An 18,436-nucleotide genomic window follows, 5' to 3' on the forward strand; every position below is an offset into this window, starting at 1 on the left:
CTAGCAACCAATCAGATTCCACCTTCCATTTTCCAAAGAGCCTGTGAGGAATGAAAGATGGAATCTGATTGGTTGCTAGGGGAGACTGAGCCTGTTTCACTTTACACCATGTTTGAGAAATCTCCCATTGAGTCATATAGACCAATAGAAGGAAACAAACAATTATGGCGTCATGTTTAACATTCTGCCGCCACTTGGAAACACTTTTGCAGTCGAGTTGAGACCACAGAACGTTTAAGTTGCAAAGCTCATCTAAAAATCTCATTGTGATTTACACGGCTCTCTTTATGTGTAACCCAACCAGCTGGGACATTCGCAAAGATCCATCTTCTAAACAGCCCTGTTCTGCACACACTAAAATCGTGCCGGGAGCAAAGTGCTGAGTGTGCAGACTTCCCTCTCCCACATCCATTAGCAGGATTGGAAAACAAGAGGGAGCTGGCGGAAAAAGAACAAGTTAACAAGAATTACAGCATAAGTCAACATTGGAATTATGCTCCAGATTACATATCGCCCATTCTAGTGTTTTGTACGACATGCATTTTATGCATAAGGAAGACGCGGCAATAGAAAGTTCCCATTAGTATGTCTGTAAATATTGCAGAACGCTGGGATGACAATTATAGAGATGGGCAGCTCCATGTATACACTGCTTATCTGTTGCAGCAGAGGCATTCTGTCATGGATCCAGGAAGATAGTACTCCTGTGCCAGATACTGACTGACGGAAATGTAAGGATCTTCAGGAGATGCAGTGGGTTATAGAGTTCTATGTCCTTACTGCTGCAAAACACTAAAATAAGCATCCCAGCTGCTGCAAAACACTATAATACACATTCCAACTGCTGCAAAACACTATAATACACACATCAGCTGCTGCAGAACACCATAGCACACACCTCAGCTACTGCAGAACACTATAGTACACAACCCAGCTTCTACAGAACACCATAACACACCTCAGCTGCTGCAGAACACTATAATACACACATCAGCTGCTGCAGAACACCATAGCACACACCTCAGCTACTGCAGAACACTATAATACACAAGCCAGCTTCTACAGAACACCATAATACACACCAAAGCGCCTGGGGACCCCTTCAATACACATCCCAGCTGCTGCAAAATGCTATAATACTCACCTCAGCTGCTTCAGAACACTATAATACACACATCAGCTGCTGCAGAACACTATAATACACAGCCCAGCTTCTACAGAACACCATAATACACACCAAAGAGGCTGCGGACCCCTTCCATACACATCCCAGCTGCTGCCAAACGCTATAATACTCACCTCAGCTGCTGCAGAACGCTATAATACACACATCAGCTGCTGCAGAACACTATAATACACAACCCAGCTTCTACAGAACACCATAACACACCTCAGCTGCTGAAGAACACCATAATACACACTTAAGCTGCTGCAGAACACTGTAATACTCACCTCAGCTGCTGCAGAATACCATAATATATACCTTGGCTACTACAGAACCTCATAATACACACATCAGCTGCTGCAAAACACTATAATAGACATTCCAACTGCTGCAAAACACTGTAATACACACATCAGCTGCTGCAGAACACCACAACACACATCTCAGCTACTGCAGAACACTATAGTACACAACCCAGCTTCTACAGAACACCATAACACACCTCAGCTGCTGCAGAACACTATAATACACAACCCAGCTTCTACAGAACACCATAATACACACCAAAGCGGCTGCGGACCCCTTCAATACACATCCCAGCTGCTGCAAAATGCTATAATACTCACCTCAGCTGCTTCAGAACACTATAATACACACATCAGCTGCTGCAGAACACTATAATACACAGCCCAGCTTCTACAGAACACCATAATACACCAAAGCGGCTGCGGACCCCTTCCATACACATCCCAGCTGCTGCAAAATGGTATAATACTCACCTCAGCTGCTTCAGAACACTATAATACACACATCAGCTGCTGCAGAACACTATAATACACAACCCAGCTTCTACAGTACACCATAATACACACCAAAGTGGCTGCGGACCCCTTCCATACACATCCCAGCTGCTGCAAAACGCTATAATACTCACCTCAGCTGCTGCAGAACACAATAATACACACATCAGCTGCTGCAGAACACTATAATACACAACCCAGCTTCTACAGAACACCATAACACACCTCAGCTGCTGAAGAACACCATAATACACACTAAGCTGCTGCAGAACACTATAATACTCACCTCAGCTGCTGCAGAATACCATAATATACACCTTGGCTACTACAGAACCTCATAATACACACATCAGCTGCTGCAAAACACTATAATGCACACTTCAGCTGCTGCAGAACCTCATATTACACCTCAGCTGCTGAAGAACACTATATTACACACCTCAGCTGCTGCAGAACACAATAATACACACATCAGCTGCTGCAGAACACCATAATACACACATCAGCTGCTGCAGAACACTATAATACACCTCCCACTTGCTATACAACCTCATTATACACACCTCAGCTGCTGCAGAACACCATAATACCCACATCAGCTGCTGCAGAACACCATAATACACACATCAGCTGCTGCAGAACACTATAATACACCTCCCACCTGCTATACAACCTCATTATACACACCTCAGCTGCTGCAGAACACTATAATACACTCTATGGTTGCTGCAGAACCTAATAATACACACCTTAGCTGCTCCAGAACACTATATTACACATCTCAGCTGCTGCAGAACACCATAATACACACATCAGCTGCCCAAGAACACTATAATACACACCTCAGCCAATATACAAACTCATTATACACACCCTCAGCTGCTGCAGAACCTCATAATACACATCTCAGCTGCTGCAGAACATCTAAAAGTAGTCCTCAGTTCTCCTTCCTATTCTGCAGCAGCTGAAGTGTGTATTATAATGAATAATGTAGCTCTTACTCTAAATGATTAAGTACAGTATATTCGGAGTCACCTCAGAGTTCAGCGACTTGTATTTATGCTTGTGGCCTTATGCTTTTATATGGTCACAGAGCTCTCTGGGAATTTCTAATTCTCTCATAATGTACAATACGATTTATTATTCCATACCTAATACATGCCAACAAATCCACTGATAGGACTTAAAGAGGACCTGTCACCCCCCGTGCTGGGACAGAGCCCGGCCGACCCCCGCTAGAGACTCTTACACTTACCCTGTTGCACGAAGTCTCGCTCCTGGAGCCGCTCTTGCCGTCGAGATATCATCGTCGTAAGCCCGGCGCACGCACGCATCAGAGATGCGACGCTCGGAGTCCGACGCTCATAGAGAATGACGGCTCCCTTCATTCTCTAGGAGCATTGGAGTCATCTCTGATGCTTGCGGGCCGGGCTTACGATGGTGATATCTCGGCAGCGGGAGCGGCTCCATGAGTGGGACTTCGTGCACAGGGTAAGTATAAGGGTCTCTAGCGGGGGGGTTAGCCAGGCTCTGCCCTGGCACGGGGGGTGACAGGTTCCCTTTAAAGGGGTTTTCTGATTAGAAGAATTTATTGCCTATCCTCTGGGTTAAGTATTACCGGTGAGGTTTGACCACTGGGACCCTGCAGAAAGAGAGGCTTTGTCATGGTCCTCCATCTGTCTCAGAAATAACTATGAGTTCGACAACAAAGGGTGCCATGTTTTTCAGCTGTCTTTTTAATAACATTGGGGTGCTAGCCATAGACCACCTCATTCAAGGATCTCCAAATATCCCGCACCTATGTGTTAATCCACCTGTCATTAGGAAACACAGTAGCGCTATTAGGTTAGCAGTACGCCTCTCGCTAGTATGCCCCTTCTGGCCAGGGTGAAAAAGACAGGTGGCTCATTGTGACCCTGGTTCCCTGGGGGCCACATACATCTCTTACACCTTTGCCCCGATAGCTGTTGCAACACTACAGTTCCCACCCTTGCCTTACACTATAGCAATAAAAGTAATTGTCAAACCGTGAAAACAACCCAACTCCGATCAAGAAGGTGACATTTTGGAAATACAAGCAATGTATAAGAAAATTACACAGATTTATTCTTGGCTCCGCAATCACAAAGTGAATGCAAAACAAAGCTAAATACAGGGTAGGACGAGGAAGACGACTGTCTGGTAAAATACAAAAAGCGTCAAGTGTACTTCAAATCCCGGCTGGGTGAATGATACTGATGATAGCGGTATTATTACTCTGTCTGGGTTCAATTGCTGGAAGAAAGTGCTGCACCCTGTACTTTTCTCCTGGCGTACACTATGATTATATAAATCTGGATCTGTCATCTGTAACTGGAAGAACCATATCTGTGATTGCCGCCATAACTCAAAGGCAGTACAGCAGGATTTCAACAACATGTGACGTAATTCCATGACCAGATACACACACGGGATCGGAGTATTTATGATACGGTTCTGGTTTTTATTAACATGTCTCCATGTGCGGGAAATGGTGTCCCACGAAGATAAATAAGTCTAAACGGATGCATCATGTTGAATGAAACATGTCCAAGCATTTCTCAAAGTGTACTGTATAATGGGTTGTTGATAACCTGTTGCCTTTGGTTACGACCCATTAAGATGGGTCACACATGCTCAGTTCAGCTTCAGTATTCTAATCTGTCCCATAAGTATTGGCATTTGGTCTCCACTGCACTTATAAGCAAGTGGGATAGTAGGAATATGTGATCTATTGGATGGCAGGCACTGTTCAGAAGGGAAGCCAGGAAATGATCAGATCCATGGGGAGAAGAACAGTACAGGGATGTAAATACACTTGTACTCCTCAACATATATGTATGTGATACAGATCTGATTTTACCAATGTTGCTTTAAAGGAGAAGTCCGGCAAAATTTTTTATTAAAGTATTGTATTGCTCCCCAAAAGTTATACAAATCACCAATATACACTTATTATGTGAAATGCACACAAAGTGCTTTTTTCCCTGCACTTACTACTGCATCAAGGCTTCACTTCCTAGATAACATGGTGATGTCACTTCCTGGATAACATGGTGATGTCACGACCCGAGCTGTACGGGCTGTGGCTGCTGGAGAGGATGATGGCAGGGGGACACTGAGGGACACAGGGCACTGGAGGGACACTGAGCATCCCTCTGCCATCATCTTCTCCAGCAGCCACAGCCGCACAGCTCTGGGAGTCGGGTCGTGACATCACCATGTTATCCAGGAAGTGAAGCCTTGATGCAGTAGTAAGTGCAGGGAAAAAGCACTTTATGTGCATTTCCTGTAATAAGTGTATATTGGTGATTTGTATAACTTTTGGAAGGCAATTCAATACTTGTACTTGTAAAAACTTTCGTCGGACTTCTCCTTTGAGGGACAACTTACTTTTTTTTTTACTGTTTTAAATCCTCTCTTCCCACTTTTTCATTCATCCTGACCTACAAGCACATTAAGGGTAACTATCACTTTTAAAAATTTTAAAAGTTGAGGTCCTGGTGCTAAGATCCCCACCAATCACTAAAATGAATGGGCACAAGTGGTCTGTAAAGAGTTGTGCCCAATCTTTTCTGCTGTGCACCACTCAGAGAGTGGCATCATCAGGGTCTAAATTTATTGAAAGATCTTAGTCTCGGAGACTACTGTTGGTGTGGGTCTGTAAGTATATCATAATCGTTGTTGCATTAGAAGTTTGATTAAATTTCCTATTCTTTGTAGATTTTTTGCTGTTTGGGTTAAAAGTCTATGTCTTGGATAGCCTTTATTTTAAGCTAGGGCTACAGACAGACTGGTCGGAAAACATATTCTCACATAATGTTGGTGAATGTGGTCGTAAAGTGCCGTTCTGCTAGATTGGCGCTCATTTACTGGTCCTATTACACAGCTTGATCATCATTTAGCAAGGACTGCACGGACATCGTTAGCAATTTTCGCAATAACGATCGCATTTAAGCGACAACTGGCTCATGTAAACACAGCGAATGATCAAACCACGAGCGAAAAATCGTTCATTGTGATCTTTCAACATGTTCTCAAATCATTGTTGGTCGTTCGCAAAAAATGTGCAGATCGCTTTGTGTAAACAGTCTTTCAAAGATTCACTCTACACTCACCGGCCACTTTATTAGGTACACCATGCTAGTAACGGGTTGGACCCCCTTTTGCCTTCAGAACTGCCTCAATTCTTGGTGGCATAGATACAACAAGGTGCTGGAAGCATTCCTCAGAGATTTTGGTCCATATTGACATGATGGCATCAGACAGTTGCCGCAGATTTGTCGGCTGCACATCCATGATGCGAATCTCCCGTTCCACCACATCCCAAAGATGCTCTATTGGATTGAGATCTGGTGACTGTGGAGGCCATTGGAGTACAGTGAACTCATTGTCATGTTCAAGAAACCAGTCTGAGATGATTCTAGCTTTATGACATGGCGCATTATCCTGCTGAAAGTAGCCATCAGATGTTGGGTACATTGTGGTCATAAAGGGATGGACATGGTCAGCAACAATACTCAGGTAGGCTGTGGCGTTGCAACGATGCTCAATTGGTACCAAGGGGCCCAAAGAGTGCCAAGAAAATATTCCCCAAACCATGACACCACCACCACCAGCCTGAACCGTTGATACAAGGCAGGATGGATCCATGCTTTCATGTTGTTGACGCCAAATTCTGACCCTACCATCCGAATGTCGCAGCAGAAATCGAGACTCATCAGACCAGGCAACGTTTTTCCAATCTTCTACTGTCCAATTTCGATGAGCTTGTGCAAATTGTAGCCTCAGTTTCCTGTTCTTAGCTGAAAGGAGTGGCACCCGGTGTGGTCTTCTGCTGCTGTAGCCCATCTGCCTCAAAGTTCGACGTACTGTGCATTCAGAGATGCTCTTCTGCCTACCTTGGTTGTAACGGTTGTAACTGTTGCCTTTCTATCAGCTCGAACCAGTCTGCCCATTCTCCTCTGACCTCTGGCATCAACAAGGCATTTCCGCCCACAGAACTGCCTCTAACTGGATGTTTTTTCTTTTTCGGACCATTCACTGTAAACCCTAGAGATGGTTGTGCGTGAAAATCCCAGTAGATCAGCAGTTTCTGAAATACTCAGACCAGCCCTTCTGGCACCAACAACCATGCCACGTTCAAAGGCACTCAAATCACCTTTCTTCCCCATAATGATGCTCTGTTTGAACTGCAGGAGATTGTCTTGGCCATGTCTACATGCCTAAATGCACTGAGTTGCCGCCATGTGATTGGCTGATTAGAAATTAAGTGGTAACGTGCAGTTGGACAGGTGTACCTAATAAAGTGGCCGGTGAGTGTATGTGTGAGGTGGGCTTAAGCGATCTTAAAAACCATCGCAATAACGATTTTTCTAACGATTTATTTGTCTAAACGCTGTTCGTTATAAAAACCAAATTGTTGCTTCAAAATCGTTAAATTGGGCGAATTATCGCTTCATGTAAACCGACGTTACAGATTACAGATTTGCAGAAACTACAGACACTCTCATAGACTTCTATGGGACAACCTATGCCATTTACGGTCCGTACTAGAGCTTGGTAGTAATTTTTGCAGCAGAAATTTTTGTGGATTACGGATCCATAGATATACAGATGGTGTAAAAAAAAGTCAATTGAAATCAATAGGTCCTAAAGGCTCTTTGCCCCTGAGGCTACGGAACGTGTGACCTAACCCTAAGGGGCAAAGAGACTGTTTATAAGAAGCTGCAGTATACAACGTCCTGATCTCATCATCTTATTCTAAATTGCTTTGTTTCTCTCCTCCAGAGGGTTTCCCTTCCACAGCTCATCTCCCGTCTCCCTATTCATCCATACTTGAACCTGTCTGCCTAGAACATTCTGTTTCCCTCTCGCCGTCGCAAGCCTGTCTCTATCCATCAGACCAGCTGTCTCTTTCTTCATCTCTCTCTCCTGCTTCTTTGCACTGATGTTCGGCTTTGCACACCTGATGGACTCCCCTGTGGAATCCCTCATGACCAATCTCCTCGCTAACCTCTTGCTGTCTCCGAGAGGGAGCGTCAATGAAGCCTGAGCGTAACCATGGAGACTGGCAGAGAAGGGCCTAAGGGGTAAGACCGCTGACATCCGAGTATGAGAGATACTGATTGATAATATGAAGCGTTAGTGGGGAAGAGAGAGAGACATCTACTGCTGACCGTCAGATAAGGACTGGAGAGGATATGAGTAATATAGACAATGGGAAGCGCTGGGAGACAATGACGGAGATGGTAATATTATGATAGCGGGAGTCAATAGGCAGAAAGCTTTATTACTACAACACAAGGATGTCTGCTATGATCTTATCGCTCCCACACAGCTACCGTCTGTGACACGTAACCTGCTTGTCTGCCGCTCTCGTGAAATGTACAACATAGCACGAGACGTAATATTCATCTATATTAATAAGCCAATCCCACGCAAAAGACTGCGATCGGTAATAAGGATAATAGGCTAAAGGTTATTCTTGTATTCTGTCTACACTGAACCACCACTGCGCTATGCAACACGGGCTCGCAGATCTCAGATCTTTCTGAATTCAGCTTTAGACTAGGTAATATATAAGGATCTGAAGACATTGCAAAGCTATTACATGGGGCAATTATCGGCCCAATCAGGCAGATTCAAGAAGATATCGCCCCGTGTAATAAAGACAATGATCAGACCAGGAGCTGATCATCAGCTAAACCTTATCTTTCAAAATCGGACGCTGGCCGTGCAACACTCCATGTAATATATGTAAAGAGTAAGTATTATACTTACCTGTCCACACTCCCCATATTGTTATCCTAAAAATGTGCTCAACCTGGTGCATATCATCTGTACTTAGTTTCCTCTATCCCACCCCTGCAGGCATTCTCTCGGAGTTAAGACCCTATTACACGAAGCGATGGCCGATAATTGGCCAAATACGGACGATAATCGCTTCAATGTCGATGCATAATGTTGAAAGACAAAAGACCACAATAGCAACGATCTGCTGCCGTCACTCCATGTAATAGTAGTGGTGACAGCAGATCAGCGCTATTTCCTATGGGCTGCGTGGCTCCCCGCGAGTCCCCCCCCCCCCCCCCCCACACACACACACACGTTCGACGGCAGCATGTGTAATAGCGCCAGCGGCGAGCGGGGAATGAGAAGCCTGACAGGTCAGCACTCGCTTGCTCCTTCTGATCGGCCCATGTAATAGCGGCTTTAGCCTTGTACCGCAGTCGCTCTTCTCTATAGGGTTGGCGCTTGCATCAGCATCTGCTCAGCTAGTCAATGGGCAGTGAAAAAGCTCCAGGAGATTATAAGTACTGTTGTTACAGATTCCATATAAAATATATATAGTATAACCCCTAGCAGTCTCTACATGCCATAAAATGGGTATATACTATATAGTACAGCCATTTTATACATATGAGCCCTTTGTGTTCCTAGCCCTTATAGAACGGGCCCATTGAAGTCAGATGTGGTCTGCTGCCACTGCTGCTATTATAGGAATGTGCTGCAGACCATTGCTGATTTTTCAACGTGTTCATAGACCCCGATCAGTCGCCATTGTGCATGTCGGCTGATCATTGTCTTTCCACATGTGCTGCAACACTGAACGATTATTGCCCTGAGTGGTCGGTCATCAGCCAAGTGAAGCTGATAATCGTTTAGTGAAATAGGGCCTTTATGCATTAAGTTTAGGATCTAGGTCATAGTGTTTCTCAGAAACTTTACATTCAAGTCCTAGAAATTAAAGCATAGAACGTGTTAAAAATAAGTCTGAAAACACCTTATCAGTAAATTTATGGGTGTTAAAGGACTGATAATTAAAACAAACACGGAAACACTTTCAAGAAGAACAATGAGCTGATAGATGTCAATGGGCAAAGCTTAACTCTTGCAGGGAATAACTGTTGCCGCGGAACCACCTCTGGCCTGGCCCTTCCCAGAGGGATATCTGGCTAGTCCCGTGTATCTTAAATGAGGATCCATGGACTCTCTTTTTTACATATTTGTATTTCCTAAGGAGCCATGCACGTAGGATTTCACTATATTGAGCGATTTAACCATCAGCCGACAGTGTTATCTTTGGCTGGTCTACCTGATATCAGTGATCTGTTTCTCTTATGGCTCTACTAGGCATTGCTCCCACCTAGCCAAAGTCCTGCTCCACACTGATGAGGGGCAACATCCTGAAACAGCTGTCTGTGGATGGATATCTAGCCTTGGTTTTTCCCCTTGTCGTTACATTGACTTATAAGGCCACTTAATTTAGTGGTTTCCCTACAGGAGCCACCCCCGGCCAGGCCCTTCCTGGAGGGATATCTGGCTAGTCCTGTGTTTTGAGACTCTTAAATGAGGCTCCATGGACTCTCTTTTTTACATATTTATATTTCCTAGGGAGCTATGCACCTAGGATTTCACTGTATTGAGCGCTTTAACCAACAGCTGACAGTCTTATCTTTGGCTGGTCTCCCTTATATCAGTGATCTGTTTATTGTATGGCTCTACTAGGTATTGATCCCACCTAGCCAGAATCCTGCTCCACACTGATAAGTGGCAACACCCTGAAACAGCTATCTGTGGATGGATACCTAGCCTTGGTTTGTTCCCTTGTCATTACATTGACTTATAGGGCCAATTAATATGGTGGTTTCCCTACAGGAGCCACAACCTGGCCTGGCCCTTCCAGGAGGGATATCTGGCTAGTCTGTGTTTCAAGACTCTTAAATGAGGCTCCACGGACTCTCTTTTTTTGCAGGAAATAATATGCCAACATTTGGAGTTTTCTGAGATAGTTAACACTTTTAGAAAAGACCAGCTGATACTGTATAATCCACCTTGGAAACCCTCAACAATCAGCATTACAGAGGAGCTAGCAGTGCCCCCATGCCTCTGTATTGCTTAACCTTTTTTACCTTAATGGGTCCAATTGCAGTACTAGACACAATTACACTCATATGGACATTGTTTTGCCGAGTACTGCAGTTGAGTGGTCCTAGCTCGGTCATTCTGATGATTATTAATGGTCCCAACGATGGGACTCCATTGATCATACACTGATGGCCTATTTTAACAACGCAATATCCTCAAAAACTTCTTTAAGTGCATCAGCAACATCGAAGAACCTTTGACAAAAATGGTCAATAAAGAAAGTCAATGGGATGACAATGTAAAAGGTAACAAGTCACCTGGGAAGAGTCAAACTGTGACCAAATGAATTAAACTGGGTCATTTAATGGCCAAAAGACTTAAAAAAAATAGAACATGGACAAGCTGGAATCAGAAGAAGCCAATGAACATCTTTACCGATATTTGCTGGACAGTAGAAAGCTTGAACGTCACCATCTACGAGAAATCCCTTTAAGTGTGATGACCTTAAAATGTGGGATATTCTTGGAAGAAGTACTATGTATGAAGATCTTATTGTTCTTCTGAGAAATGGCACTGCCTATCAGCAAAGCATAGCTAGGATAAATATGGCAAATCATCTTAGTGCTATGTAGTCAGCAAACTATCAATAGTCATACTTGTGGGTAAACAATATCAACTGTACAATTTCAGTAATGGGCAAGAAGGTCAACATAGGCGGCACAGGTTTCATTGTGCTATCTGGGTTGACAACAGTCCAAGAGGGTTCGTGCTTAGGTAAGATAGGTATGGGTTCATACATAAACAAAGTTGTTCAAATGCACCTATGCAAATTGACGCTAGGAACCAGAACAATGCTTAGGCAAAAGAGACCAGGTGGAGCTGCCTTATATAGCGGAGCTGGGCTGTGTCCTCTGGCACTTTAAATCCACTAGAACTGTGTGCACATGTCCTTTGGGCCAGACCAGGAGGTGCAGGAGCTGTATGGTGGTGGTGGATACCAGCCGCAAAGAATGGGGCACAGGACAAGTTTCTGCTCAGCAGAAGGTAAGGCATTGGCAGGAGACAACCGCTGGCATTACATCGAGTTCTCTAGAGCAAGAGAGACTTTATAGCAAATTTCTTTCCTGGTTAATTTATGAAAGTACTAAGAAGGTTATTCTTCTCCACTGACTTTATAATTTTCTAACAGGGTATGTGATGATGATTTCTCTCAACTAGTCAACCACTTTATGGTACAATCAGACATGGAGAACTAATGGAGATTGCTTCAAGGGTAACTAGGATTTCATCAAATTTGTCATGTGTCAGAAGGTTTTATCAGGGAAGATCTGAGTGCTAAGACCCCAATGATCCATTAACTGAAGCACAGGTTGGTAATGGGAACATTAGCGCCTCCACTATCTTTGGTTAAAACAACAATCGACTCAATAGCAATCATGGGGGAAAAAAAGACAAGTAAATAATAGAATACGTTTGCCTTCTTAGATGAATTATTAAGAATATGGATCTATCAGTCAAAGATGTTTGCCGTGAACTGTCACAGGGCGCAGATGGAAGAGATAGAAAAGACTGTCAAATAGAATAGCGTCCCCAGCCATGGTTCTTTATAAATGGAAAAGATTAAAAATAGGAATACGTTTGAGTTCTTTGAACATTACGGTGATCAAGAATGTAAGACTACAGCAAGGAGATCCTTAACAAAGTCAATCCAAACCTTCCGACTAGACAAGCTTATTGGCCCTCTGCTGGGAAGAGAACAGAAGGCTCGACTAGAGTTGATGGGAAAGTAAGAGAAGACATCTACAGGAGAGATGGCTAGGGTTGGGCAGACCTATCAAATTGTTTGGGTGTGGTGACAGTCTCTCAACCCAAATGCTTGGCTCCAAAAGTTGGATTTCACCATAGGGCTGCCCAGTCAGTCAGCTGGGAACAATTTGAGAAATACATCTCTCAGGAACTTGTTGGTTCTATAACTATGAAAAACTTTAAACATTTGCACTATGCAAAACCCTTGTCATGTCTCAATACTCACAACTGAGTTAGACTTTGACAGAAGAGGGGCCACCCTGGTTCCCTATTTATGTTTCAATACTCGCAACCATATCAGGGGGCTACGTATCAGGGTTGTTTGGTGATCTCCCCACCAGGAGGCACCCCTTGGCAACAGGTTTCCTTCCCCAGAGGCATATCTGGCTATTCCCATATTTTGAGATCCGCTCCACGGACCTCTGATTTGCATATTTAAATTTATAGTTGGCAATGTATTAATGGAGACTCTTCAGTGAGTACTTCATTGGACTTTTTTCACGGATCTCCCTGAGCTCAGTGATTGCTGTGTTTTTTTTAAACATTTGTTCTACCAGCTAATTGGAGGGGGGGGGGGGGGGGGTAATAGTGTGTTCCCCATGGTCAATGAAAACCAACTTTTTTTTTTATTAGGGGTAAAAACAGAATCTAAAGAACCTGGAAGAACAATGAAGGCTACAGATTGAATTAAATGTAGTGATCACTAGTACCAGAAGATCAGGGACACTGAACAAAAGATGCAAAGAACATGCCCCTTGTGCCAAGTGATAACAATACGGAGCCATATGTTAGACTATATTGTCTCATGTTTGGGAAAGTTAGTTCTACGATCACCAAAGTCACCCATTAGATGAACTTGGACTTGAGAAGATTGTTGCTATTAGACAGTATATACCTAGGCATCCGTTGATCTCTATGGATCCAGTTCTTAATAAACATCTGAATGTTGTGACCAACTGGGACCAGCCACATATTGTAATAATTCAGCATTAAATAGTGGTTGATCAGATGAATAGCTGTCTACATAATGAATGGGTGAAGGATAGAGATTGTCTTTATGAGGCTACCGTGATAATCAGATTTTTTTAACCATACATTTAGGTGTAGAACCTCATTATGGAATAATTTGCCTTATATAATATAATTAGGCATTCATTATGTATTCAGTCTCATTACTGAGGCATAAAGAATTATAATTTCTCTACTGGGATGATAGAGAAGCAGATATTCCGTGTATGCACGGTTTCAATCAAATGGCTTAACGTGTCCCAAGAAACCTTCTGTAGAGGCTCTGGGTGGGGAACTGGCAGGAGTGCTGCGGGAGGGGAGCAGACAGGTGGGAGGTCTGTGATGAAAAGATCAGGCAAAGCTATGCATTCTGCGAATTGTAGTACAGAGCAACTGCCCAACCAGGAAATAAAATAATTATTGGAAATGGGAAGAGACCTATAGACCCAAAACAAATAGATTTTTGGTGGTTTCTAGAGATGAGTGAGCATGGTTTTCGATCAAGCTCAATGCTCGACTGAGCACTTCGTACTGCTTGGGTGCTTAGAGTACAAAAAGCTTGTTGAAAGGGGGTGGGTGAAATCCGGTCTTCTATCTTAATTATCGCTTCTCAGACAATCAGATCAGTGGATGCAGCTATGTCTCACCTCAGCTGCTGATTGGCTGAGTGGAGTCTCCTCTCAGCCAATCAGCGGCTGATGTGGGACACAGCTGCAGCCACTGATTGGCTAAGCAGCCATAGTGAAGATTATGGGTTGACATAAGTATCATATAGTCGTGTAATTTTTCATTGCACTTTTTTTGTGGTGTGGATTTTTGGCCAAAGAAATTGCACAAAAATTCTGACTTCACAAAATAGATAAATATAGTAAAGGTGTCCACATTTTCATTTTTATAGGTCAAAAACTACAAATGATCAGTATGGCAAAAATTTGCAAACATAAAAGAAAATGGGACAAATGTATGGGGAAAAAAAAAGTGAAAAGGAATTGGGCAAAAAGCTGAGTAAATTCCCCCATCATGCAAGGAATTGAGCTGTTTTCCCGGTCCCCTTTGACCTTCCTGAGGTGGTTAGGAAGCTAAAAACAAAGTGTGGGAGCTTAACATATAACATAGCCCTAATGGAGCTACATTGTTTACATAGCTTTGGTGGGACTCAGTATACAGTATATCCAAGATCCCACATTTTGGATACTCCTGACTTCCCGACCACCTCTCGTGGTTGCAATCAGGTCGGAGATGGTCCAGAATTGAATAGCAATTGAGTGGAGTCTCCTCTCAGCCAATCAGTGGCTGATGTGGGACACAGCTGCAGCCACTGGTGGGCTAAGCAGCCATAGTGAAGATTGAAGACCGGAGCAGTAAATATAATTTCAGTCCCTGTTGCCCAGCAGAACACAGTCTGACCCCTAGGGGGTTGACATAACCCCTTGGGGGCTGGACTGACACGACTGACTGCTCTGCTGACCAGGGGGCACCTAGTTAAAGGCTCAAGTCTCCCATTGTTGTCAATAGGGCTTGTTACTCCAGTATCAAGCACTTGAGCATTTTAGTGCTCCATCAACACTAGTGGTTTCAGAACTGGGGCAGCAATTTTATTTTATTTTTTTACTTGGTGTTGGAATACCCCTTTAAGGTATCCATGCACATTAGTCAAAGGTTTGCCAAACCCATCTGATTGTCTACAGATGTTCTCAGAGAGAAAAAACACAACCAGAGTTGCCTGGCAGGGGCTCACCGCTTTTTTTCTTCATTGCTTCATTGAGAACACACAAGATAGCTGCCAGACAAGTGAACATTCATGGTCACCTTTATCATGATCCTTATTGAAAAATATGTCACTTTAATAATCGAGAGGGTCCGGAATTGAATAGAACATGTGGGTTATAAAATAGGGGGAGGCAACCGGACATCTAACCTACAGCTTTTACATACGGACCTCTGTGTCACATTTCGCTGCCCCATAGATCTGTATAAATCATACACCGCCCCTGATTAGTCCCCGCGGGACCGCTCAACGGTCAATAGGGCAATATTAACATATAGAGGGATCTTTAGCTTCCAGTGCCAAATGAGGTCTTCCTTCATTATGAATGTGTCTTTAATAAAACCAGCATGGCAGCCTTATTATCTCTTCTGCACGTTCACATGGCTGATAATGAGAAGAACATGTTTTTCCACCATGGGATTTTCGGACCTGGCATTTTACATAGATGCGGTCTGTAAACCGTTCAGCCCAATAACGAAGCTAATGCACAGTGTATACCGAGCGTGGACGTGTCACTGTGACAAAGCGTTCTCTCACACGTAATTGTGAGTGACAGTGGCCCAGCTTTCCATCACTATGACACACTCCCGGCAATCTGTCTGCGGCGCTCCCTCCCCGTGATAAATGCTGGCCTCCTAATGAGCGCTGCTGATGAATTCCATGCTGCAGCCCGAGGAAGATTTAACTTCTAATGAGATAACGAGTTTAGAATCGCAATGGACCCCTCCATAATACCCCCTCCCCCGCACTGCACCCCATCCATCACTGCCAGGACACTGCATTATAACCAGGCTACACAGCACTGGGCTTCATTTAACACAAGCCATAAAACTCCGCCTACAGCTTCATGTATCCAATTACCAGGAACCCTAAGAAAGACGCTTCATTGACTCTACATGTAATGTGGCCGACGACCCAGGAAGCGTCAATTGGAGCCATGTATGAAAGGGATGGGTTTAGAGGAATGACACCGGTCGTGTTAAAACATAGATGAGGGAATGTATCATTTGCCCCTTTGTATCATATAGTCATGTAATTTTTCATTGCACTTTTTTGTCGTGTGGATTTTTGGCCAAAAAAATTGGACAAAAATTCTGACTTCACAAAATAGATAAATTTAATAAAGGTATCCACATTTCCATTTTAATAGGTCAAAAACTACAAATGATCAGTATGGTAAAAAGTTGCTAAGAAAGGAAGATAGGGGATAAGTGTAAAAAAATAAATAAATAAAAATTACAAAAAGCTGAGTAAATTCCCCCATCATGCAAGGAATTGCACCGTTTTTTTCAATGGTTAACTCCTTATCAAAAAGGATGTGACTTTCAAGAGATATTCCCATTATGTAATGATGGTTTCCCGGTCCCCTTTGGACTGCCTGAGGTGGTTAGGAAGCTAAGAATGGTCAAAGTGTGGGAGCTTAACATATGACTCAGCCCTAATGGAGCTATGGGAGTTCGCGTTTGCCCAGTTCCCTTTAAATTTAATGGGACTCAAGTATATATCAAACATCCCACATTTTGGATACTCCTGACTTCCCGACCACCTCTGGTCCAGAATAGAATAACAAATCTAGATCTTCATAACCCATACGATGTAATAATAAGAGTTGGAAAAGAGCCTGGCCGATTCTTTGGAATATAAAACCTTTATTGTTATAGTTCGAGTCTGTAGAGAGGTCATTGTTTCCAGTGACTTTATACTCATTGCCAGACTTGGTGCGGGGAAGGATTTTTTTCCCTAAGGTGAGGAAAATGATCTTCTACCTCATGTGGAGTTTGCCTTCTGGATCATCACAGCAGGATAATAGGCTGAACAAGAAGAACATATGTCTTCTTTCTGGCTTACAAACAATTTCACAATGATACAGGGTATAGACAAGCACAGCTAGCGTGTTTCAGGTCACCACTGCCCTTGGTCACAGCCATAGTCTAAATACTTCCCCAACCTGAAATGCGTTAGCCACGTGTTAGCATTCTGCATTATAATATAGGTTTTAATTCAAACAAAATAAAGATCCAGATGATGGCCTTCTCCATCCCTTACAGTCTACAATGACATCATTATATCCTTGCGTCCTGCAAAGTGGTGAGCCGGAAAATATTTCTGCTATTCAGGACACTTTATGACACATTAATATCTACAGGTCTTTGCTAAGACCCCAAGTGGCTTGAAACATTGCATGTTGTACCTGGCATCACAATAAAGTTTTGAAGATTTACTACCTTGGATGTAGTCACGGTGGTCGATGCTATTGGGACTGCAGACCTCCTGCACGCATCCCCAACTGCCTGCAACTGATCTATTGGTGCTGTTGGACCTTACAGACTTCTGGGTTATGTCATTAGGACGATCAATAGTTATTGATCACCGCTGAGACCCGCTGTGATCGGGAGATGTAGTCGGAGAGAAAGCGCGGCAGCTGCGTCTGTTATGAAAGTATGGCTTTGGCTATATCTCTTGATCACAGATGTGTTGACATGCTGATACATGACAAAACGTTAATTTTTATAAGAGTGACTCTTTAAAGGGCATGTATAACCTAAATTTTCTTTTACTGATTAGATTAAGATACTTAAACATGTGCTTTTATTCTAATCTGTTTTTATTTTTTGACTGTAGTTTTTTTATTTCATGGTTTTTACATTGTTATGGGGGCAGCCATCTTGCCTGAGGATTTAGTCACATGCTATGCAGCAAGCCTCATGGACATAGAGGACAATAGACAGAGCCTCTCCACTTGAAATGAATGTAAAACATTACTGAGCGTGCTCTGTGACCTGTCAAGAGGTCATACCACAGGGAGCTGCTATTGTCCCCTCTATCTACTGGTGTCACATGTCGCTGCAATGCTGTACAGATCACTTTACAGCAGCCTCCTCTTATCACCACAGACACAACAGGAAGTTTCAACTTAGTTTTAGCCCCAGTGGTGAAAATGAGAACTGCAAGATCTCAGGATTATTTTATAAAATAGATAGAAAAATAGAAAATTAGAAA

The 18,436-nt window shown here is 43.3% G+C and overlaps 1 protein-coding gene across 10 annotated transcripts in view; it reads right to left on the reverse strand.

Moving 5' to 3' along the window:
* OLFM2 (olfactomedin 2) overlaps positions 1 to 18,436 on the reverse strand; it is a 309,721-nt gene that overhangs the window by 102,229 nt on the left and 189,056 nt on the right. The window contains exon 1 of one of the 10 annotated variants that reach the window (XM_069972315.1): positions 17,662 to 17,743. The exons of 6 other annotated variants lie outside the window; for them this stretch is intronic. Coding sequence is in view for 2 of the 4 variants with exons in the window: in XM_069971935.1 (XP_069828036.1) it covers positions 7,822 to 7,908 (87 nt within the window). In the remaining 2 variants the exon portion in view is untranslated. 3 more of the 10 variants (XM_069972382.1, XM_069972007.1, XM_069971935.1) reach the window with 3 other exon arrangements.

The sequence above is a fragment of the Dendropsophus ebraccatus genome, chromosome 1 (assembly GCF_027789765.1).
Source record: "Dendropsophus ebraccatus isolate aDenEbr1 chromosome 1, aDenEbr1.pat, whole genome shotgun sequence".
In the NCBI taxonomy this organism is placed as follows: Eukaryota; Metazoa; Chordata; class Amphibia; order Anura; family Hylidae; genus Dendropsophus; species Dendropsophus ebraccatus.